The sequence below is a fragment of the Chiloscyllium plagiosum genome, unplaced genomic scaffold, assembly GCF_037043375.1.
Source record: "Chiloscyllium plagiosum isolate Xiang-an unplaced genomic scaffold, Cpla_swu_hap1 HiC_scaffold_25, whole genome shotgun sequence".
NCBI lineage: Eukaryota > Metazoa > Chordata > Chondrichthyes > Orectolobiformes > Hemiscylliidae > Chiloscyllium > Chiloscyllium plagiosum.
The window spans coordinates 3,023,742-3,048,109 of NW_028270163.1; the positions used below are offsets into that span (position 1 = coordinate 3,023,742).

Below are 24,368 nucleotides of genomic sequence, written 5' to 3' on the forward strand. Positions count from 1 at the left end.
AAATGTATAAGAAGCCTTGCGATTCTCCTTGACCCTATTTGCTAAAGACATTTCACGGCCCCTTTTAGCCTCCTAATTCCACATTTAAGTTCCTTCCTAATTTTTCTATACTCCTCAAGGACGTTTCAGTTTGTATCTGCATAGATCTTTTTCCTTTTGACTCAGCTTACAATTTCTTTATCATCCATGGTTCCTGAATCCTGCTATTCCTATCCTCCAATTTTGCAAGGACATACACATCCTGTACTTTAATCAACTGGTCTTTAAAAGCCTCTCACATGCCAAATGTACATTTGCCCTCAAATAACTGCTCCCAATCTATATTCCCCAGTCCCTGTCTAATGTGGGTGTAATTGGTCTTTGCCCAATTAAGCATCCTCACCCGAGGACCACTCTTGACCTTGTCCATGACTACTTTAAATCTTATGGAGTTATGGCCAGTAAGCCCAAAATGCTCTCCTACAGAAACATTGATCACCTGTCCTGGCTCATTCCCCAATACCAAGTCTAATATGGCCTCCTCTCTGGTTGGATTGTCAACATAATGTCTCAAAAAGCCCTCTTGGACACATCTAACAAACTGCTCTCCACCTGAGCCCCTGGGTCTAAGGGAGTCCCAGTCAATAAGAGGAAAGTTGAAGTCACCCAAAATAACTACCCTGCTTTTTTCATACCTTTCCAGTATCTGATTACATATCTGCTCCTCTCCCTCCGTGGGTTGTTGGGAGGTCTATAGGAACTCCCAATATTGTGATTTCCCCCTTCCTATTCCTGAGCTCCACCCATAATGCCTCACTGCAAGATCCCTCCAATGTGCCCTCCCTCAACACAGCTGTGAGGTGATCCCTTATCAGCAAGTCAACTCTCCCACCCCTTTTGTCTGATCTAAAAGCAATATCCTGGAATGTTAAGCTGTCAGTCTGTCCCTTCTCCATAATGGCAATAACATATGATTCTATGCTCTTAGTTCAGCTGTCTTACCTGTTATACTTGTTACATTGAAGTAAATGCACTCCAGACCTACAGTCTCTCTGAGCCCTATAACTTCCCTCTCCCTGCTCTTACTCTCCACTATGCCTTTCTCAGTCTCACTTTTGTCCCCAGTCCCTGCACTTACTGGCCTGTTGTTCTGGTTCCCACACCCCTGCCACATTAGTTTAAACCCTTCCAAAGAGTTCTAGCAAATCTCCCACCCAGGATATTGGTGCCCCTCCAGTTCAGGTGCAACTCGTTCTTCTTATAGGGGTCCGACCTTCCCCAGTGAACCATATATCTAAAGCCCTCCCTCCTACACCAGCTCTGTAGCTACGTGCTTAACTGTACTCTCTCTCTGTTCCTAGCCTTATTAGACCGTGGTACGGGTAGTAATCCTGAAATTAAGAAAGCCCTAAGGAGCAAGCTTTTCATGCAGAGGGTGGTGCGTGTGTGGAAAGGAACTGCCTGAGGAAGTGATGGAAGCTGGTACAGTTATAACATTTAAAAGGCATCTAGATGGGTACATGAATAGGAAGGGTTTAGAGGGATATGGGGCAAATACTGGCAACTGGGACTATATTAATTTAGGATATTTGGTTGGCATGGACTAGTTGGACTGAAGGGTCTGTTTCCATGCTGAACTATGACTTGATGACTGCATCACCTAATAAATGATTTAATGAGAGTGAAGAAGGAACCCACACAACAAAAATATAACTATCACAAAAAGCTCTCAGATAAACAAAACTGAGCCCTGCTTCATTCTGTAACCCTGAACTTACAACCTTAACAAATATCATGGGGGGGGGCATAATTTTAAGGTGAATAGAGGAAGGGTTAAGGCAGATAGTAGAGGTAGGTTCTTTATACACCTCTATAGAGGTGCATGAAATGCACTGCCAGCAGTAGTGTTAGAGTCAGATACATTAGGGACATTTAAGTGAGTCTTGGATAGGCACATGGATGATAGTAAAATGTAAGGTATGTGGGTTCGTTTGATCTTCGAGTAGGATAAAATTTATTGATATAAGTATGTTCACTTAACCAGATTTGGGTATAATGTTTTTCTGTGTGACAATTGGTTTGTAATTACAAAATGGTCCCTAATGTCTAAGAGGTTAAGGATTAATCAAATCCCAGTGAACCATGTTCCTTCAGGGTATTCCAGTGAATGATGTTCCTACTGGAGTGTTGATCCCAGGGAATCATGCTCCGGAGAGGATATTGATCCCAGGGAATCATCCTCTGGTCAGGGTATTGATCCCAGGGAATCATGTTTTAATAGAATTCCAAAGTGTGGAAATGGGCCATTCAACCCAACAAGTTCACACCAACTCTCTAAAGATCATCCCACCCAGACCCATCTGCCTACCTTATCCATGAAGCCCTGCATTTTCCATGGCTAACGCACCTAACCTACAAACCAGGGAACACTATAGGCAATTTAACAAGGCCTTTCCATCTAACTTGCACATCTTTGGACTATAGGAGGAAACCGGAGTACCTGGCCAAAACCCACACAGACATGGGGAGAATGTGCAAATTCCCCACAGACAGCCATTGAAGGCTGGAATCGAACAGGAGTCCCTGCCGCTGTGAGGCAGCAGTGCTAACCACATGTTCCTGTCAGGGTTGTTGATCCCAGTATTCTTACATTCACCCATGGTCTCTGAAAAGAGTGTTGTCAGAGATGATCACAGTTTAATTTACAACCAGGATTGGTGTAACTGAATTGATACTTACCAATTCCTGAAACTGCAAGTAGGTGATATTGAACAGATTCACTTTGATAGTGCTATGAAAAGAGAAATAAAACAGTCAGTACAATTTTGGCGAAACTGAGTCAGGACATGGTCTGAAGACAAGTCCAGTTAATTTCTATTTACTATTCTAACTTTCTCAGTTTTGATTTTGTCATAGCTCCAATGGCTCAACTACACAACAGCACTGAGGGCATATACAATCTAATTTACTAGAGCACAGAGAGAGAGAGATCACAAGGTTCTGTTGATAATAGGCAACTATTGGAAAGCACTAAGAGAAATAACAGATTAATTATTCATGAGCACCAAGAATGATAGTGGATTAATTGCACATGAGTATAGAGATTGTTGTCAGGTTATTTACATGAGACAACACTAAGAGCATTAACGGGTTAGCTACACAAGGGAACTGCAGCCCTAAAGGGTTAATTACACAAGTCAGAGTTGTAGCTCTCTTGTCCCAATTCATTAACCAGCAGCTGAGACCAGTGAATTTCCATATCAGAAAGAGGGCCTAACATTCACAGGCTTTGGAGGACAACTGGAGTTAGACAATGACATGCCAGTGTGATTTTGAATGCAAAGAGTTTACAGGATCCTACCCCATGAAAATCTTCATCCGCTTTTTCCGGTCGTTCAATAGGTCATTATTTAGGTGGTCTATGAACATCAGCAGCGATTTCACAATTTCTTCCTCAGTCTATAAAGATGGTAAATGATGAAGGTTAAAACCAAAAATGATCATTCATATCACACTTGAATAAAAGTAGTCTGAGATCCAAAGGACAAATGTGATCTTTTTAATCACTGAAGACATGCTGATAAGGGTGGAATGTGAATGGGCCACAGAACAATAAATCAACTCTATGCTGGTTGACTCATCACAACTGGGATGATGGTACACATGAACATTTCTCCTGAGTTTATGAAAATGGAAAGCAGTCAGTAATTTCCACTAGAAAGTGTAAGGTATCGGTATCAGTGATGATCAGTTAGTATTGAGATGAGGAGAAATTTCTTCACTCAAGGATTGTAAATCCTTGGAATCCCTACCCTACACGAACGCAGAAGCTATAATATTATTAAGGTTTACTCTATATCTAACCTGTGCTGTACCTGCCTTGTCAGTTAGATGGGAAACTGTTCAATCTCCATTTGCCTATTCTTGTTCACTACAAGTTCCAATTCTTCATGGTATATTTTCCATCACATATCTGCACACATGCTAACAGAACAAAACAAAGCATTCCCAGCCTTCACTGAGTAAGAAATACTGCATATGAACAAACAACAGGAGTAGGCCACTCAGCCCTTCGAGCCTGCTGTAACATTCAATAAGATCATGGATGATCAGATTTTAACATCCCTGCATAACTGTGATAATCTTATACCCCCTTGGTAATCAAGTATCTATCTACCTATGACTTAAGAATATTTAAAGATTCTGTATCCACTGCCTTTTGAGGAAGGGAATTCCAAATTTCCACCCTCTGAGAGAAAAAAAAATGTCCTCGTGTCTGTTTTAAATGGATCACCTTTATTTTTAAACTATGGCGCCTAGTTCCAGATTCTCCCACAAGAGGAAACATCCTTTGAACATCTTCCCAGTCAAGTCCCCTCAGGATCTTCTGTTCAATTAAGTCACCTCAGATTCTTCTAAACTGCACAGGATACATGTCCAGCCTTTCTAGACCTTTCCCATAAGCAATCTGCTCATTTGTGCATTTGTAATAAGGTGGATGAATTAACTGCACAAAGTTATTAATGGATGTGATGTAATTGGGATCACAGAGACCTGGCTCCAGGGTGACCAAATATGGGAACTCAATGTCCAGGGTTATTCAATTTTCAGAAAAGATAGACAGAAAAGAAAGGAAGGTGGGGCACTGTTGCTAACAAAGGAGGAGATATACAGAATAGTAAGGGAGGACATTAGCCTGGATGATGTGGAATCTGTATGGGTGGAGCTGCGGAACACCAAAAGGAAAAAGACATTAGTGGAAGTTGTGTACAGACCAACTAACAGGTTGGGGATGGTATCTAACAGGAAATTAGAAATGCATGCAGTAAGGGTACAGCAGTTATTATGGTGACTTCAATCTCCATTTTGATTAGACTAACCAAACTGGTAGCAATGCAATGGAGGAGGATTTCCTGGAATGTATGAGGGATGGTTTCCTCAACCAATATGTTGAGAAACAACTAGAGAGCAAGCCATCCTAGACTGGGTATTATGTAATGAGAGAGGATTAATTAGCAACATTGTGGTGTGAGACCCTTTGGAGAAGAGTGACCATTATATGGTAGAATTCTCCATTAAGGGAGTGACACAGTTAAATCTGAGACCAGGGTCCTAAACTTAAAGACAGCTAACTTTGATGGTACGGGCTGGTGAAGGCTACATAAAGGTTTGATGGTGGATAGGTAATTGCAGACATTTAAAGAACACATGAATGAACTTCAACAATTGTACATCTCTATCTGGCTAAGAGTAAAACCAGGAAGGTGGCTCAACCATGGCTAACAACCATGGAAATCAGGATTCGGAGATGCCGGTGTTGGACTGGGGTGTACAAAGTTAAAAATCACACAACACCAGGTTATAGTCCAACAGGTTTAATTGGAAGCACACTAGCTTTCGGAGCGACGCTAGTGTGATGAAGGAGCGTCACTCCGAAAGCTAGTGTGCTTCCAATTAAACCTGTTGGACTATAACCTGGTGTTGTGTGATTTTTAACTATGGAAATCAGGGGTAGTGTTAAAGCCAAAGAAAAGGCATATAAAATTGCCAGAAAAAGCAGCAAACCTGAGGACTAGGTTAAATTTAAAATTCAGCAGAGGAGGACAAATGGTTTAATTCGGAAGGCACTGCTGCTTCACAGTGCCAGAGACCTGGGTTCAATTCCAGCCTCAGGCAACTGTCTTTGTGGAGTTTGCAAATTCTTCCCAGTACTCCCAGCATGGGTTTCCTCTGGGTGCTCCAGTTTTCACCCACAGCCCAAAAATGTACAGGTTAGGTGAATTGGCCATGCTAAATTGCCCATAATATTCAGGGATGTGTCGGCTAGGTGCATTAGTCAGGGGTAAATGCAGCGTAATAGGGGAATGGGTCTGAGTGGGATATTCTTCAGAGCGTTGGTGTGGACTTGTTGGGCATATTGGTCTGTTTCTACACTGTAGGATTCTACGTAGGTAGGAAAAGGGATGAGGATTTAAGGCAGAAATTCAAGGAGCTAGGGTGGAAGTTTAATGCTAGAACAAACAGAGTTGTTATCTCTGCTTTGTTGCCTGTGCCACGTGCTAGTGAGGTGAGGAATAGGGAGAGAGAGCAGTTGAACACGTGGCTACAGTGATGGTGCAGGAGGGAGGGTTTCGGATACCTGGATAATTGAGGTTCATTCGGGGTAAATGGGACCTCTACAAATGGGATGGTCTACACCTGAACCAGTGGGGTACAAATATCCTGGGGAGTGGATATTTGCTAATGCTCTTCAGGAGAGTTTAAACTAATTCAGTAGGGAGATGGGAATCTAAATTGTAGTTCTAGTGTCCAGGAGGTTGAGAGTGGAAAGGTCAGAAATGAGGTTTCAAGGTCGCAAGAGTTCACCGGCAAGCAGGAAGGTGGTTTGAAGTGTGTCTACTTCAATGCCAGGAGCATCCAGAATAAGGTGGGTGAACTTTCAGCATGGGTTGGTACTTGGGACTTCAATGTTGTGACCATTTTGGAGACATGGATAGAGCAGAGACAAGAATGGTTGTTGCAGGTTCTGGGAATTAGATGTTTCAGTAAGAACGGAGAAAATGGTAGAAGAGGAGGAGGTGTGGCATTGTTAGTTAAGGACAATATTATGGTGGCAGAAAGGACATTTGAGGACTCGTCTACTGAGGTAGAATGGACTGAGGTTAGAAACCGGAAAGGAAACATCACCCTGTTGGGAGTTTTCTATTGGTCTTCAAAGAGCTCAAGGGATGTAGAGGAAAGGATAGCAAAGATAATTATGGATAAGAGCAAGAGTAACAGGGTGGTTGTTAGAGGGACTTTAACTATCCAAATATTAACTGGAAATACTATAGTTCGAGTACTTTAGATGGGTCCAATGCGTCAGGATGGCTTCCTGAAACAGTATATAGACAAGCCAACAAGGGGGATTTGGTACTGGGTAATGAACCCGGCCGGGTGTTAGATTTGTAGGAAGGTGAGCATTTTGGTGATAGTGACTACAATTCCGTTATGTTTACTAGAGCAATGGAAAGGAATAGGCATATAATGCAGAGCAAGAGTTATTGCTGTGGGAAAGGCAATTATGCAATTAGGCAAGATTTAGGATGCATAGGATGGGGAAGGAAATTGCAGGGGATGGGCACAATTGAAATTTGGAGCTTATTCAAGAAACAGCTACTGCATGTCCTTGATAAGCATGTACCTGCCAGCCAGGGAGAAAGTGGTCAAGCGAGGGAGCCATGGTTTACTAAAGAAGTTGAATCTCTTGTCAAGAGGAAGAGGAAGGCTTATGTTAGGATGAGATATGAAGGCTCAGTTAGAGATACAAGTTAGCCAGGAAAGACCTTAAGAACACCTCTGGGACACCCGGACCAACCAACCCAACCACCCTGTAGCTCAACATTTCAATTCCCCCTCACACTCCACCAAGGATATGCAAGTCTTTGGACTCCTCCATCGTCAGACCACAACAAAACGACGGTTGGAGGAAGAACGCCTCATCTTCCGCCTAGGAACCCTCCAACCACAAGGGATGAACTCGGATTTCACCAGTTTCCTCATTTCCCTTCCCCCCACCCTGTCTCAGTCAAATCCATCGAATTCAGCACCGCCTTCCTAACCTGCAATCTTCTTCCCGACCTCTCCGCCCCCACCCCAGTCTGACCTATCACCCTCACCTTGACCTCTTTCCACCTATCACATTTCCGACGCCCCTCCCCCAAGTCCCTCCTCCCTACCTTTTATCTTAGCCTGCTGGACAAACTTTCCTCATTCCTGAAGAAGGGCTTATGCCCGAAACGTCGATTCTCCTGTTCCCTGGATGCTGCCTGACCTGCTGCGCTTTTCCAGCAACACATTTCCAGCTCAGAAAATGCTGGAGTCAATTATTAAGGATGTAATAACTATGCATTTGGAAAATGATGACAGAATTGGTTGAAGTCAGCATTGATTCACTAAAGGGAAATCATGCTTGACAAATCTTCTGGAGTTATTTGAGGATGTGACCAGTAGTGTGGATAAGGGAGAATCAGAAGGTGTTGTTTATCTCGACTTTCAAAAAGCTTTTGACAAGGTTCTATATAAGATTAGTAAGGAAAATTAAAGCTCATAATATCGGAGGTAATGTATTGATGTGTTTAGAAAACTGGTTGGCAGAGAAGAAGCAGCAAGTTGGAATAAACAGATCCTTTTCAGAGTGGCAGGCAGTGATGAGTGGGGTGCCACAGGGTTTAGTGCTGGAACCCCATCTGTTCACAATATACATTAACAATTTGGACGAAGGAACTGAATGCAATATCTCCAAATTTGCAGAGGATACTAAGCTGAGTTGTGTGTCCTTTGAGGAAGATGCTAAGAGGCTGCAGGGTGACCTGGACAGGCTGGCTGAGTGGGCAAATACTTGGCAAATGCAATATAATGTGGATAAATGTGAAAAAGAAAAGACAGATTATTGGCAGTTTAGGAAAATGGCAGTTTAGGAAAAGGTGAGGTGCAACAAGACCCTAGTGTCATGGTGGAACATTCACTGGAAGTTGGCATACAGGTACAGCAAGCAATGAGGAAAGCTAATGGCATACTGGCCTTCATAGCGAGAGGATTTAAGTGTAGAAGAAGTCTTGCTGCAGTTATACAGGGCCTTGGTGAGGCCAAACCTTGAGTATTGTGTGCAGTTTTGTCCTCCTAATCTGAAGAATGACATTCTTTCCATTGAGTGAGTCCAGCGAAGGACCACGAGACTGATTCCCAGGTTCGCAGGACTGACATGAAAGACAAACTAGATCGACTAGGATTGTACTCGCTGGAGTTTAGAAGAATGCAGGGAGATCTCAGAAACAAATAAAATCTTGATGGGATTGGAAAGGTTGGATGCAGGAAGAATGTTCCCAATGTTGGGGGAAGTCCAGAACTAGGGGTGACAGTCTAAGACGAAGAGGTAAGCCATTCAGGACTGAGATGAGGAGAAATATCTTCACTCAGAGTTGTGAACCAGTGGAATTCTATTCCACAGAAAGCTGTTGGGGCTAGTTTGTTTGAGATAGTCAAGAGGCAGCTGGACATGACCCTTGATGCTAAAGGGATCAAGGGGTATGGAGAGAAAGTGGGAATGGGATAATGAAACTGCATGATCAGACATGATCATACTGAATGATGGTGTGGACTCGGAGTCAAATTGCCTACTCCTGCACTTATTTTCTATATTATTCCAGGTATTAGTCTAGGGATCCAGGGTTACTAGAGCTGAAAATGTGTTGCTGGAAAAGCGCAGCAGGTCAGGCAGCATCCAAGGAACAGGAGAATCGACGTTTCTCTGCTGCGCTTTTCCAGTAACAATCTGACCTGCTGCGCTTTTCCAGCAACAACCTGACCTGCTGCTCTTTTCCAGCAACAACCTGACCTGCTGCTCTTTTCCAGCAACACCTGACCTGCTGCGCTTTTCCAGCAACAACCTGACCTGCTGCGCTTTTCCAGCAACAACCTGACCTGCTGCTCTTTTCCAGCAACACCTGACCTGCTGCGCTTTTCCAGCAACAACCTGACCTGCTGCGCCTTTCCAGCAACACCTGACCTGCTGCACTTTTCCAGCAAAACATTTTCAGCTCTGATCTCCAGCATCTGCAGTCCTCACTCCATCCAGGGTTACTAGGCATGTTGGATCTAAATATTGGCTTAGTGCTAGGAGACAGAGGGTGGTGGTAGAAGGCTGTTTATGTGACTGGAGCTCAGTGTGCAGTGGCATACCACGAGGATGAACGCTGGGTCCTTTATTGCTTGATAATCATAAATGATGCAGATGAGAAGGTGGGAGGGATGATAATTCAGTTTGCAGATGACAAAGATTGGTCAGGTGGTTGACATTGAAGAAGAAGGTGTTAGGTTACAGGAGGATGTAAACGGATTAGTCAGATGGGAAGATTGCTAGCAGATGGAACTTAATCCTGATAAATGTAACATGATTCATATTGGTAGAAGAAACAAGATATCTAAGTACAGAACAACCTCGGTTATCCAAAATCAGTTATCTGAATTTCGGATTATCCAAACAAGATCTCAAAGTCATGTAAATGCTTCTTTTGTTTATGATCAGATCAGTTATCCGAACAATTGGTTATCTAAACAAAATACTCCCTGCTGTCTTATTCAGATGATCGAGGTTGTTCTGTATTCAATAAATGGCAGGACACTAGGAAGTTCAGAGGAGTCTTGGGGTACTGTTCAGATTCTTGAAGGTGACAGGACAAGTTAAGAGGGTAGATGAGAAAGAATACAGGACACTTGCCTTTATCAGTTCTGGCATTTAGGAGCACTACTCCTTCAGGTGACTTCACCTGATAAAGAAGCAGTGCTCTGAAAACCTGTGCTTTCAAATAAACCTAGTGTAATGTGCCTTCTGACTCTGTGGCATAGATTATGAGAGCAGGGAAATTATATTGGAGCTGCACAGGACTTTTGTTAGGCCTTACCTAGAGTACTGTGTGTAGTTGTGGTCACCACACTATAGGAAGGATGTGATTGCACTGGACAGGATGCGGATTAGATTCACCAGGTGGTAAATTGCTCCATCCCAAGTAATCTATGAACAGAAGCTGGATAAACTTGGGTTGCTTTTCTTAGAGCAGAGAAAGCTGAGAGAGTGTATAAGATTCTGATGGGAATGGACAGGGTGGATAGGAAGCAGCCAATCCCCTTAGTTGAAGAGTCAATACAAGAGGACATAATTTTGAGGTAAAAGTCAGGAGGTTTAGAGGGGATTTGAGGAAAATGTTTTCAACTAGATGATGGGTGGGAATCTGGAATGCACAGGGAGGGTTGTTGAGATGGGAAATCTCAAAGTCTGTGAAAAGTACATGAACACGGTGGCTCAGTGGTTAGCACTGCTGCCTCACAGCGCCATGGACCTGGGTTCAATTCTAGCCTCGAGTGACTGTGTGGAGTTTATACAATCTCCCTGTGTCTTCATGGGGTTTCCTCTGAGTGCTCTGGTTTCCTCTTGCAGTTCAAAGAAGTGCAGGTTAGGTGAATTGACCATGCTAAATTGTCCATAGTGTTCAGGGTTGTTTGGGTTAGGTGCAATAGTCACGGGAAATGTAAAGTAATTAGGTAGGGGAATGGGTCTGGGTGGGATACTCTTCAAAGGGTCAGTGTGGACTTGTTGAGCCAAATAGCCTGTTTCCACATTATAGGCATTCTATGATACGATGAATAAACACTTGAAGTGTCGTAACTTTCAAAGCTATAGGCTAAGTGGTAGATAATGGTTCGAATGTAGATTTAGAGTAATTTAGAGCCCCAATGGGCTGAAGGACCTCTTCTGTGCTGTATGATTCTACAAATTCTCTGAACTGTTTCCAACACCACAACATCCTGCTGTAAGCACAGTGACCAGAACTTGACACAGTACTCTAGATGTGGTGTCACCAATGCTTTCTGTAACCGAGCATAACCTCCCTACACTTGCAGTAAAATGTAACATTAGCTCTCCTGATTATTTGCTGTACCTGCACACTAACCTTCTATGATTCATGCATGTGGACACCCAGATCTCTCTGCATCTGAGCTCTGCAATGTCTCACCATTTAGATAATCTGCTTCATTTTTATTCTTTCTGCCAAAATTGACAAATTCCTATTCTCCCACCAATCTTCTATCATTTGCCAGATCTTTGCCCACTCACTTAACCTATCTAGATCATTTTGTAGGCTCTTTATTTCTTCTTCACAACTCATTTTACCTCTCTTTGTGTCATTAGCAAATTTAGCTATCATACCTTTGATCCCTTCATCCAAATCATTTCTGTAAATTGTAAAGAGTTGAGGCCACAATACCAACTCCTGTGGCACACCACTTATGACATCTTGCCAGCCTGAAAAAAAAGACCCATTTATTCCTTTCTCTGCTTCTATGTTAGCCAGCCAATCTTCTATCCATGATAATCTGTTACCCACTAAACTATGAACATTTATCTTCTGCAATGTCCTTTTGATGTGGCATCTTATAAAATGCCTTCTAGAAATCTAAACACAATATATCCACTGGTTTCCCTTTATCCACAGGACACATGACATCTTCAGAGAACTCCAATAAATCAGTTAAAATGATTTCCTTTTAACAGAATCACGTTGCTTCTGCCAGAATATCTTGAGCTTTTATATAAGTGCCCTGCTATAATGTCATTAATAATAGCTTCTAACATCTTCCGTATGATAGATGTTAAGCTAACTTACCTGTAGTTTCCTGCTTTCTGTCTCTCTCCCTTTTTGAATAAAGGAATTTAACTATTTTTCAATCTAAAGCAACCTTCTCCAAGTCTAATGAGTTTTGGAAAATTAAAACTAACCAATTAACTATCTCACTGGCTACTTCTTTTAAGTCCCTAGGGTGAAATCCATCAGGACTTGGGGCAGGACAGTGGATCAGCAGTTAGCATTGCTGCCTCATTGCTCCAGGAACCAAGTATGATTCCATCTTTGGGTGACTGCCTATGTGGAGTTTGCATATTCTCCCCGTGCCTCTGTGGGCTTCCTCTGGTTCCTTCCCACAATTCAAGGTTAGGTGGATTGGCAATGTTAAATTGTCCATAGTGGACAGGAATGTGTAGGCTGGGTGGATTAGCCATGGTGAATGCAGAGTTACAGGGATAGGGTAGGGGGTGGATCTGGGTGGGAGGTTCCTCAGAGGATTGCTGTGGAAGCAATGGGCCAAATGGCCTACTTCCACACTGTAGGATTCTATGATTCTAGGACCTGGGGACTTACCAACTTGCAGTTCCAACAATTTACTTAGTACCACTTGCAACTTGTAATTTTTCCTGAGTTCCTCCCTCCCTTTCACAATTCCTCATTTAGTTACTGATGGGATGCTACTTGTATCATCTCAAGTGAAAACTGACAAAATATCTGTTCAATTAATCTCCAATCCCTTTATCCTCCACTACCTAATTCCCCAGACTCATTTTCTATAGGACCAATATGTACTTTCCTAACTCTTTTTTTAAAATATATCTGAAGAAACTTTTCCTATTTGTTTTTATATTTTTGGTTATCTTTCTCTTGTACTCCAATTTTTCCCTCCTCATTAATCTTGTTGTAATTCATTGGTTTTTTTAAATGTTCTGTCCAATCTTTTGACCTGCCATCCATTTTTGCACAACTGTACTTCTTCTGGAGTATGATATTATTTTTGACTTTTTTTATATAACAACAGATGGCAGGTCCATCCCTTAAAATTTATATTATTTGTTGGAATGTATCTATTCTGTGCTTTCTGAAATGTCCCCTTAAATGTTTGCCGCAGCATCTCTATTGAACTACCTCTTAACCTAAATTGCCAGTTCACTTTTACTAGTTCTGCATTTAAGCCTTCCTAATTGCTCCTGTTTAAATTTAAAAGTAGTAGTCTTGGACCCACTTCTCTCCCTTAAGCTGTATGTAAAATTCAAAAGTATTACAGTTACTACAACTCAGTGCTTTCATTATAGGGTGAGAAATTAAACTCATATTATTGTTCAAACAAGTTCTAAAATAGCCTGCTCGGTGGTTAATACCATAACATTCTGGTGTAAGAAACTATCCCAAAAACATTCAATGGATCCCTCATCTACACTATTCTTTTCTCATCTTATTTTTTTAAACTAGATGTATGGGCTTGAAATCACAATGATAATTACCAAACCTGTTACCTGTTTATTTCTTCCTTGTACTCTGTAGTTACTGTTGGGAGGCTTGTACACAACTCTAACAAATATCCTCTTGCCTTTATCATTCCTCATCTCTACTCACACTGCTTCTGATCCTGATTTCCTGAATTTAGGTCATTCCTTCCTATTGTGCTAATGCAATTTTCAATGAACAGATTCTCTATAATTCAGTAACTATTGTACCTTTATCATGGGTTCCAATAACTGTTTATGGACTTGATACCAGTCCCTGGTGCCATTCTGTAGTGGAAAAAAAAAGGGATATTCATAACAGAATGGTCAAAACATACAATCCAATCTCACACTCTAATTTCACATTCGTGATACATTCCTGAGTCAATATACAGTGCAACCTCCCAGTCATGACACCAGCCCTCTAGCGTATCTCCTCCACTTTATGCACCACTGCCCTTGAACCCCATCCCTCCCAACGCAACAAGGACAGAACCCCACTGATCCTCACCTTCCACCCCACCAACCTCCACATACAACACATCATCCTCCGCCACTTCCACCACCTCCAAACGGACTCTACCACCAGAGATATATTTCCCTCCCCATCCCTATCAGTGTTTCGGAAAGACCATTCCCTCTGCAACTCTCTTATTAGGTCCATACCCCCTACCAGCCCACTTTTGTCACCTTTCCCTGCTACCGCAGGAAGTGCAAAACCTGCGCCCACACTACTTCCCTCACCTCAGTCCAAGGCCCCAAGGGATCTTTCCACATCTGTCAGAAATTCACCTGTACCTCTACAAATGTCATCTACTGCATCCGTTTTGGCTCCTCTACATCGGGGAGACAGAACACCTTCTTGCGGATCATTTCAGAGAACATCTCTAGGACACCTGCACCCCACACTAACCCCACCGTCCTGTGGCTAAACACTTCAACTTCCCCTCCCACTCCATCAAAGACATGCAGGTCCTGGGCCTCCTCCAACGCCAAACCGTTACCACTCAATGCCTGGAGGAGGAACGCCAACTCGGCTCTGCCCTCCGGACCCTCCATCACTGCCTCCTCTGATCTATCACCTTCTCCCTCACCTTCATCCACCTATCGCTTTCCCAGTTATCTCCCCCCAACCCCACTCCCCTTCCCTCCCATTTATCTCTCAGCCCTGACCCACAAGTCTTAGGGCTTATGCCCGAAACGCCGATTCTCCTGCTCCTCGGATGCTGTCTGACCTGCTGTGCTTTTCCAGCACCACACTCTGATCTCCAGCAATCTGCAGTCCTCATTTTCTCCTAGTCATGATAGCAACCAATTTCCCATTAACTACACAATCAAAACTCTGATTCATTGAACAATCCAATCTTCCAATCACTACACAATCCAAACTCCCATTATAATTTAACCTCCCAACAATCTAATCTCCTGTTCACAACACAATCCAATTGCCCAATCACAATACATTCAATCTTGCAATCACTGCACAATCCAAATCCCAGTCACATTACAATCTTGTCTCTCAAATACCAAACAATTCAGTCTCATTCAATACACAATCCAATTTCCCAGTCACAGTACAGTCTAATCTCACAATTCAATCTTTTATTCAATAGACAATCCAATCTCTGATTCATGAATGATTCAATCTCACAATTACTACACAATCCAAACTCCCAGTCAATCCAATTTATCATTTACATTACAATCCAGTCTCCCAGGCACTCCACAATCCAACCTCATATTCGTAACCGAATCAAACCTCCCTTCACCAGACAATGTAATTGCCAAGAATACTTATAAAGACGTAGTCATACGCCCAGGAGCAGCTTTTAGGATTACTGTGAATCAAGTACGGTTTTTGCACAAAATCATGTCTATTATTAAAAGTTACAAGTATCTTTTTGGGGTGAACTGTACCTTAATCGCTTCCACAACTCTGTCATGGAGATCTGGAACTGAAGGGCAAAGTTTCAGAAAAGCCTTCATCTTGCAGATCTGCACCAGGACCCTGTGATGGAAGGACAGATTTTGTGAAAGAAACTCAGAAGTATATATCGCATTAACAAGAATATTAGACAATGCAGATTGTCTATTCCTATCATTCACCATGGTAATTTGGGACTACATGAATGTTCTTTCACTGTTGCTGGGTTAAAATTCAGGAATTTTATTCCTGATAACATTGTGAGTGTGTCTTCATCACAAAGACTGCAGTGGTTGAAGAAAGTGTCTCACCAGGTCATTAAGGATGGCCAACACATACAGTCATACACCATAGAAACAGACCCTTCGGTCCAAGTAGTCCATGTTGAACATAATTCCAGCCCATCTGCCTGAACATACCGGAACTGCCATTGTTGCACACATTCCAGTTACCATGATCACTACTTTGCTCCATTAACCTTTTAATCAAAACACCTCTAATCTGTTCTTCAATGTAGACCCAATTTCAACCTCAATCATTAGCCTTCGAATAAGGTTTCTCTTGCTCTCTGTTCTAACTCTTACTTTGAATCTTGACTCTATGATAACTCCTAATAAAAATTAAATAGAAACAATTGCTTCTAGCCACACTAGCCACACTAGGCAAGCCTTTCCTCATTTTAAACATTCTTATCATAATGCCCTGTACAGTAAGTCCTCACTTAAAGTTATAGTTGCATTTCTGAAAGTTGTGACTTAATGCAAAATTATTTTGAGCAAATCATGGGTTTCCATGGAATCAATGCTAAAGCTAAAGCTAGATTCCTTCAGACATTCCTCACCCAGAAAAAAATAAGTTGAAATACTGTACCACAGATGTGCAGCATTGTGCATTCTTAGCAGAAATGACTTGCAAATTAAAATATATTACCAAATATAAAATTAATACTTAAATAATAATTACAACACTACTGAAAATGGATTATCAATACTCACATGTCATTTTTGATTTTAATACCTGAGACTTCCATGTACACTGTTGACTTAAAATGGCTGCTGTGATCTCCTGACATACCCAAAAATAATACATGAAGCCAACTGCTTCAGAATGATCAGTTTATCCAAGAGGCACTGAAACTCAATGAGGCATCAAGAAATTTGCATCTCTTGTTTCATTCGGACATGGATGCATATATTGAGGGATGAAAAGTTACCTACAACTTTCCAGCTTGGAATGAAACAATGACACAGATGCCAGTATCCATAAAGCAGCCTTTGAGTAAGAGATGTCTGAGATAACAACATGGATTGATAACAGCTGACAATCTTTCACTCCCTCTTGCTTTCAACCTCTTTCAAAAAGCAACAAATTGCAGGCTTCGCCAGGCTTCGCCACTCCCGAGGAAAGACGACAACAGTGAAACTGTTGGGACTCAGCGTTCACTCTTAAAAATTTTAATCTGCAACTGCCCTGTCTGCATAGACAACCTCCTTCTCCCCAACCCCCATCTACTTTTTAATTTTATTACTTATGTTGTGTGCATGTGTTACAGTAAGCAAACTCTGCTATCTGTCACTCAAGGAAGCATTAGAATTGGCTCTCCTACATTTTTGACTTGATTTAACTAGGTTTAATTCAAGTATAATAGCTATGTGCTAAAGGAAAAATTTGATGTGATTGATCAAGGGGGATTAAAAGAAGGGGAATCAATCACTCCTTTTCAATGGTCATAATATAATAGAACATACACTCACCACACTCCACTGTATGTTTACCCTGACCAGACTCTACCTAGTGGCAGATGTTGGTCAGTGCAAGTAATAGCTGGGATGACCAACATGCTGCAGCTTCTGCCATTAGATGGAGTGCAGGACAATAGAATGAGTTCAGGTGTGAAGCAAAAACCAGAAGAGCTCCAGGACTCTTTACCCAGTCTGGGTATTCTTTACCCAGAGAGTGGTGGGGGCATGGAATGCGCTGCCTGTGGGAGTGGCAGAGTCAGAATCATTAGTGACTTTTAAGCGTCAATTGGATAGATACATGGATAGGTGCTTAAGCTAGGACAAATGTTCGGCACAACATCGTGGGCCGAAGGGCCTGTTCTGTGCTGTATTGTTCTATGTTCTATGTTCTAAGTTCTAGGTAGGACTCAAGATAGCAATGCCTGAGGGAGAGGCAAAGCCAGAGAATGAAAAACATGAAAGAACATTCACCAGGATGATGTTAGGTGAAGACATTCTTGAAATAGCTCCACACAGGCTGGTATCCCGTCACCAAGTTACCCTTTACTTATGCATGGAAAATCCTTGACATTGATCCAGCTTCCACAACATTTGAAGTCTTTCTTTGCACTTATGTTTCCTCCTAATGGACAGCATCCTACTGAGGTTGTGCTGTCCTCTCTCTCTTAGCTCAATATCTTCCTGTTGTGTGAGACTCAAAACTGCATTGTGGTCTCAATGAGGTTTTCTTTTGGCTTCTTACCACCTTTTGGTTCTCATATTCTACATCTTCTGATAAAGCTGAGAATTCCATCATCTATTTTATAGCCTTTCATGTTCTCTGAACTATTACCTACAAATCCTGCTACTCTTCACAGTAACACACCCCTGTTCCACTCAGAATATAATTACTGGTTTAGGCATTGACATGGATCTTCTCCATAGCCTATATGTGCTTCACCCTGATGTAGATTTCCAGTCCATTAGGTTTGCTTGCACTACCTCCATACAAATGCTGCCAAGTTTGATGTCCTGAGATTACCGACAGATATACACAGTGATCCACATAATTTTGTTTCCAGAACTTCAGAACAGTTACCTGCATCCCCAGTACATCTTCACTAAACATTGTGGTCATTGTTAAAGTGAAGAGATTTGGGAATGGTCAGTGATACAGCGTGTGGGGTCTGGGAATGGACGTGCTCTCCTGTGACAGGGGACCACAGTGCAGAACAACAGTTGGAAATAACTAACCTGAGCAGAGATTGCTGGCGTTCTGTAGACTTGTTGTCAAACATTGGAAAGACATCCCTGTACTTCTGGATAAGAGAAATTCCATAATCCAGGAATGACTTGAAAGACTCAGCTAGTTCATCTTGCTGTTAGGAAATTGGAAGTCAGCATTTAATTTACTGGTCACCACAACATTTGTTAAACAACAGTCAAACACACAACACCATTCATGATATTCGATTGACTGTAATCTACCACCTTCAATCATGTCCAGGAGATGACTGTCAAATCTGCAGGAAAGTTACTTTTTCTTCATTATTTTTAACACTCATGGTCAGTCATTTTAACACAGGAGTATCATGCGAATCAATATTTCAAAAATCAGTGTCAGTAACAACAGGACAGCACAGGGTTAGGGACAGAATGAAGCTCCCTCTACACTGTCCCCATCAACACTCCCAGGACAGGGACAGCACGCATTTGATACAGTGTAAAGCTCTCTCTAATCTTTTAAACTGAAAGTAAAGCTTCATGGAGATTGGTGGGGTGGTAGGTGAGGACCAGTGGGGTTCTGTTCCCAGGAGGACCAGTTCCAAAAACGTACAACCCAGATGGCCTCCTTCTTCAAGGACCACAATTTCCCCCCCGACGTGGTCGACGATGCCCTCCACCGCATTTCTTCCACTTCCCGCTCCTCCGCCCTTGAACCCCGCCCCTCCAACCGCCACCAGGACAGAACCCCACTGGTCCTCACCTACCACCCCACCAATCTCCATGTACAGCGCATCATCCGCCGTCATTTCCGCCACCTCCAAACGGACCCCACCACCAAGGATGTATTTCTCTCCCCTCCCCTATCAGCATTCCGTAAAGACCACTCCCTCCGTGACTCCCTCATCAGATCCCCACCCCCCACCAACCCAACCTCCACTCCCGGCACCTTCCCCTGCAACCGCGCCCACACCTCCCCCCTCACCTCCCTCCAAGGCCCTAAAGGAAACTTCCATATCCGCCACAGATTCACCTGCACCTCCACACACATCATCTATTGCATCCTCTGCACCCGATGTGGCCTCCTCTATATTGGGGAGACAGGCCGCCTACTTGCGGAGCGTTTCAGAGAACACCTCTGGGACACCCGCACCAACCAACCCAACCACCCTGTGGCTCAACACTTCAACTCCCCCTCCCACTCCACCAAGGATATGCAGGTCTTTGGACTCCTCCATCGCCAGACCACAACAACATGACGGTTGGAGGAAGAACGCCTCATCTTCCGCCTAGGAACCCTCCAACCACAAGGGATGAACTCTGATTTCACCAGTTTCCTCATTTCCCCTCCCCCCACCTTGTCTCAGTCAAATCCATCGAATTCAGCACCGCCTTCCTAACCTGCAATCTTCTTCCTGACCTCTCCGCCCCCACCCCAGTCTGACCTATCACCCTCACCTTGACCTCTTTCCACCTATCACATTTCCGACGCCCCTCCCCCAAGTCCCTCCTCCCTACCTTTTATCTTAGCCTGCTGGACAAACTTTCCCCATTCCTGAAGAAGGGCTTATGCCCTAAACATTGATTCTCCTGTTCCCTGGATGCTGCCTGACCTGCTGCGCTTTTCCAGCAACACATTTTCAGCAGCATCCTCTCTATTAGGACAGGGACAGCATTGTAAAGCTCTCACGACTTTTTTCAGCTTCATCTATTCTTTTTTGAACTGAAATTAAACTCCCTCCACATTGTCCCAATCAAAACTGTCCCAGGACTGGATCTGCACAGTATTAAAGCAAACTCTCGCAAACCAAAAGTAAAGATTCCCACGGAACTGTCCCCATCAACTCTTACTAGGACTGGTAAAGCATGGGGTTAGATACAGAGTAAAACTTGCTTTGCTCTTTTAACTATAATTACAACAGCCTCCACATTACTCTCACTAAACACTAACAAGATGGACAGCATACAAAATAACTCTCCTTCTACATTGTCCTCATAAAACACGTTCAGCACATGTGCAGGATGGGGTTAAAAATGGAATAGAGCATTCTCTACTCTCTTAAACTGTAATTTAAAACACCCTTCACAATATTCTCATGATACAATCTAAGGACAGAGACAGCACGGGGTTAGATAGAATAAAGTTTCCTTAAATCCAGAGGGCCTCTAATCTTTTCACCTGCAAATAAAGCTGCCTCTACATCACCCATAAGAAAATCCCAGTACAGGGGCAGCATGTGGGTTGACACAGAGTGAAGCTCCCTCTAGACTGACCTCACCAAACACTTGCAGGACGAGCACAGCATGGGCTTAGATACAGAATAAAGGTCCCTCTACTCTTTTAAACTGAAAATAAAGCTTCCTTTATTCTTTTAAACTGAAAGCAAAATTCTCTCAACCCTTCACACATTACCAAGTCTGAGACAGCACAGGATTAAATACAGAATAAAACTCCCTCTACTCTTTTAAACTGAAAGCAATGCTCTCTCAACACTATCTCCATCAAACTCTCCTAGGACAGGTACAACATGGATTTAGATTTAGATACAGAGTGAAGTCTCTGAACATTCTCACAACCAAGTGCTATATTTTCTACAGTTTCTGACTTCTCATCCGTGACTCTTAAGGTTAGAATCTCAAGCTCAGGTTTTCCAACTCTAGTTAATGCAGAAAGGATAGTCTAGTTTCATAGATCATTTCAAGTACAGAAGGTGGCCTTTTGGCCCATGCAGCTATCCAAAGATGTGCACGTTAAGTGAATTGGCTGTGCCAAATTGCCCATAGTGTTCAGGGATGTGTAGATTAGGGGTAAATGTAGAGTAATAGGGTAGGGGATTTGATAATTCTATGTCAGGTTTCTGTAGAGCAATCCAGTGAGTGCCATCTCCCCATTGTCACTCTGTAGCCCTGCAACTTTATCCATCATGTGTCTTTTCAGATAATCATGTTAGTGCTTTCATCACTCTCTACAGTTCCAGATTATTACCATGTACTGCATAACAATGTTTATCCTTACATTCCCTCTATATATTTTGCCAAATCTTAAATCTTGACTCCACCCTTCTTGACCTTGCACCAACAGCTTATGACAACAACTTTTCTTCATCTACCTTAGCTAAACCTGATGTAATCCCGCATCCCTCAATCTTCTTGGCTGTAAGGAGAAGCCCAGTTTCTCTACCCTAACCTGTGGTTAAAGTCCCTTTTCAGTAGAAACATTCCAGAACACCACCTCTGCGCTCTCTCAGGGACACATCTTTCCTAATGAATGGTATCTCCCCATTAATAGTTTTTGTATGTTCCTTGTTCACATTCTTGGACTGTACAACCCCACCCCCACCCCCCTCCAAACTTCTGATTTACACTTTCAGTGGGTCCTCCCAGTTCACATATCTAGATGTGCCCCCAATTTGCAGTCTCTGTGTGTCTCCTGGTTCACACTCTCCGACTGTATCCTTTGATTTATAACCTCTGTGTGTACAACCGCCACCCTGCCCCATCCAGTTCACAATCTTGATCTGTATCCCCTGATTTACAGTCCCCTTGAAGACCCCACAGCTTGCAGTTCATACATACGGCCTCTTGCTGCAGTGTGACCTGTGCCAATCCCCACTGGTACTCAATGCTGGTGAGATGTTGGAGCAAGGAGATGAAGCTGACTTCCACATGGCGGTACAGTTTGCTATAGGCCAACCACTTCCTGTAATGAACAAGCCAATACACTAGGGTCAGGGTACAAAAGGAAATCCAAGGTCATAACCGAGGGCTGATAGAAGGAAGCTTAGAGTGCCTTGGAGGCACACTAGATAAACGCTTAGGATAAATGTCACCATCTGTACAATATAGAAGAAAGACATATATTTAACTGGTATTTTGTCACCTCTGGAAATCCCATAGCTCTTCATAACCAACGAAGTGCTTGTTGAAATGCAGTGACAAGTTCTTTCTGTCAGCAGTAGATAGTATTTCAGTATTTTAAAGTTGTAATGTAATTTAATTTTTTACTCTGTTTTAGTGATTGTTAATTGTAGGGGAGGTTTTGAGTTAGGATGCTAGGAGCACTCTCTGTTCTTTCAGTTGACTCTTTTTGAGAGGGCCCTCAGCTAAAGTTTGATCCAAACAAGAGCACTTCGTGTCTCATGAGTGCTACCCCTTGTGTTATGTCCCATGGTTAATATATCAGTGCAATTTTCAGAGAAATTCTGTAAAGACTATGGATATTTTGTTTGGAATATAAACTTAAAATTGGAAGTTTAGACAGTGCTGTGTTACTCAGGACAAACTAGTTGCTCCATCTTTTCCGCAGTAATCATAATCAGATACTCACGCCAGATCTTGGTGGAAGGGTGAGAGATCATTCTGTGTAGCGTGAAGTGACAAGATGGTGATGGCTGATGTACTGAGTTCCATTTCCCCTTGGATAGCCTCAGTCTGCAAAGTAAACAGTGAACAGTCACATCAAGCCAATCGCTGATGGAAATTCAATTTTTCAGAACTGGGATGAATTTTGTAATACAATTTGGCCAATTTGGCCTCTAATGTTGACCCTGAGTAACCCCAGGTAGCCTTCCAAAGAGAACAGCAAATGTCCCAATCTGCCTTTCATTTCTCACCCTCAGGATAGAACCATCACCTCAAGCCTCCATTCTGAGACAGGATGAAGATTTGCATTTTCCCACAACAGCCCTGACTGTGTGAACTGGGTATTGTCTCTTTTACCCGATTTTCTTCTCTAGATCCATACCCATTTAGCAGTAGGCTATTCTCCTCCAGGAATGGTATGGGTATGGGGTCAGGATGTTTATATGAATAAGGATAAGCTGGACTCTGCATAGAAAGAATATTCAGGGATATCTGTGAAGATTAGTAGTGTGTTGATATGTCTTTACACAGAGTGACAAATCTTCATCTACACAACCTGATTTAAAAGCGCAATTGTGCATTTTGGCAAAAGGATTAAATTTAATCTAAAAATCAGAAAATGGAAGAATTGCGGCAGAAATTCTGTTTATGATGTGTGTCAATCTCACTAAAGGCAGACTTTTCCATTATGTTTATCAGTGTTAATATTCTGCAGGTGAATTTGGACTCCGTGGGCTAATTTTTGAATTAATTTATGGCTTGAAATGGGCTGGAGACTGAGTGGTTGGAAAATTGGGAAGAAGGGTTAAAAGAGGATTTGGGGATGGACTGCCCCACTGACATGACATTCTGGCCACTCTGGGAATGGAGTGAAACTGTGCCTGAAGACCTATTCCTTTCAATGCTGGCTTTTTACTAGCAGTGGACAGGCTCCACATCGTGGGGAGGATGCCTTGTGAACCCTGGCAGCCTCCCTGCAAACTCAGAGTTGAGGTGGGTTGTCAGGGGGCTCGTATTCAGGCATTATGTGGTCTCGAAAGTGCTCCCATGTAGCAGAGGCCACATCTTTGGGAACCTTCTCAACTCCATACTAACCAACCATGCACATCATCACTGTGACCTTGTTGACTGGTACCAGAAACCCCGACTCCACTTTCCATGCTGCCTGTTCTGGTTGGTGTAGTCCCAGCAGTGACCACCCCTCTCGGGGGCACTGCTGAGCATAAAGGGCTCTTGATCCTTTGATCAATTGGCAGACCTTGCTCGTCAGACTTAGTCCCATAAAGGAATGAGTGCCCAACAGCAGCTTGGGATGGAGCCTGTTTGGGGCTTCTCAGGAGGATTAACCAGGTTCATCAGCTGGCCTGAAAAAAATCTAGCCCCTTTTGTATGTTTAATGGGGTAAAATCCATCAGGTTCACAGGATTATGTCTCATGCCCTAGCAGCACTAGACAGATGCCCAATGTCAGGTAATCATATATAATTGTTCAAGGCATATGCCTAATAAATGTTTCAATCCATTCAGTAATA

General features: G+C 42.8%; 1 protein-coding gene across 4 annotated transcripts in view; it reads right to left on the reverse strand.

Annotated features, from left to right (window-relative positions):
• unc13d (unc-13 homolog D (C. elegans)) overlaps window positions 1-24,368 on the reverse strand; it is a 198,255-nt gene that overhangs the window by 76,451 nt on the left and 97,436 nt on the right. For all 4 annotated transcript variants that reach the window (XM_088000394.1, XM_088000396.1, XM_088000395.1 and 1 more), the window contains 7 exons: window positions 22,803-22,906; window positions 22,052-22,175; window positions 18,506-18,630; window positions 15,524-15,614; window positions 13,838-13,894; window positions 3,341-3,438; window positions 2,719-2,770 (listed from right to left, as the gene is read on the reverse strand). In XM_088000394.1, the coding sequence (XP_087856520.1) occupies window positions 2,719-2,770; window positions 3,341-3,438; window positions 13,838-13,894; window positions 15,524-15,614; window positions 18,506-18,630; window positions 22,052-22,175; window positions 22,803-22,906 (651 nt within the window). The remainder of the gene's footprint in view (window positions 1-2,718; window positions 2,771-3,340; window positions 3,439-13,837; window positions 13,895-15,523; window positions 15,615-18,505; window positions 18,631-22,051; window positions 22,176-22,802; window positions 22,907-24,368) is intronic.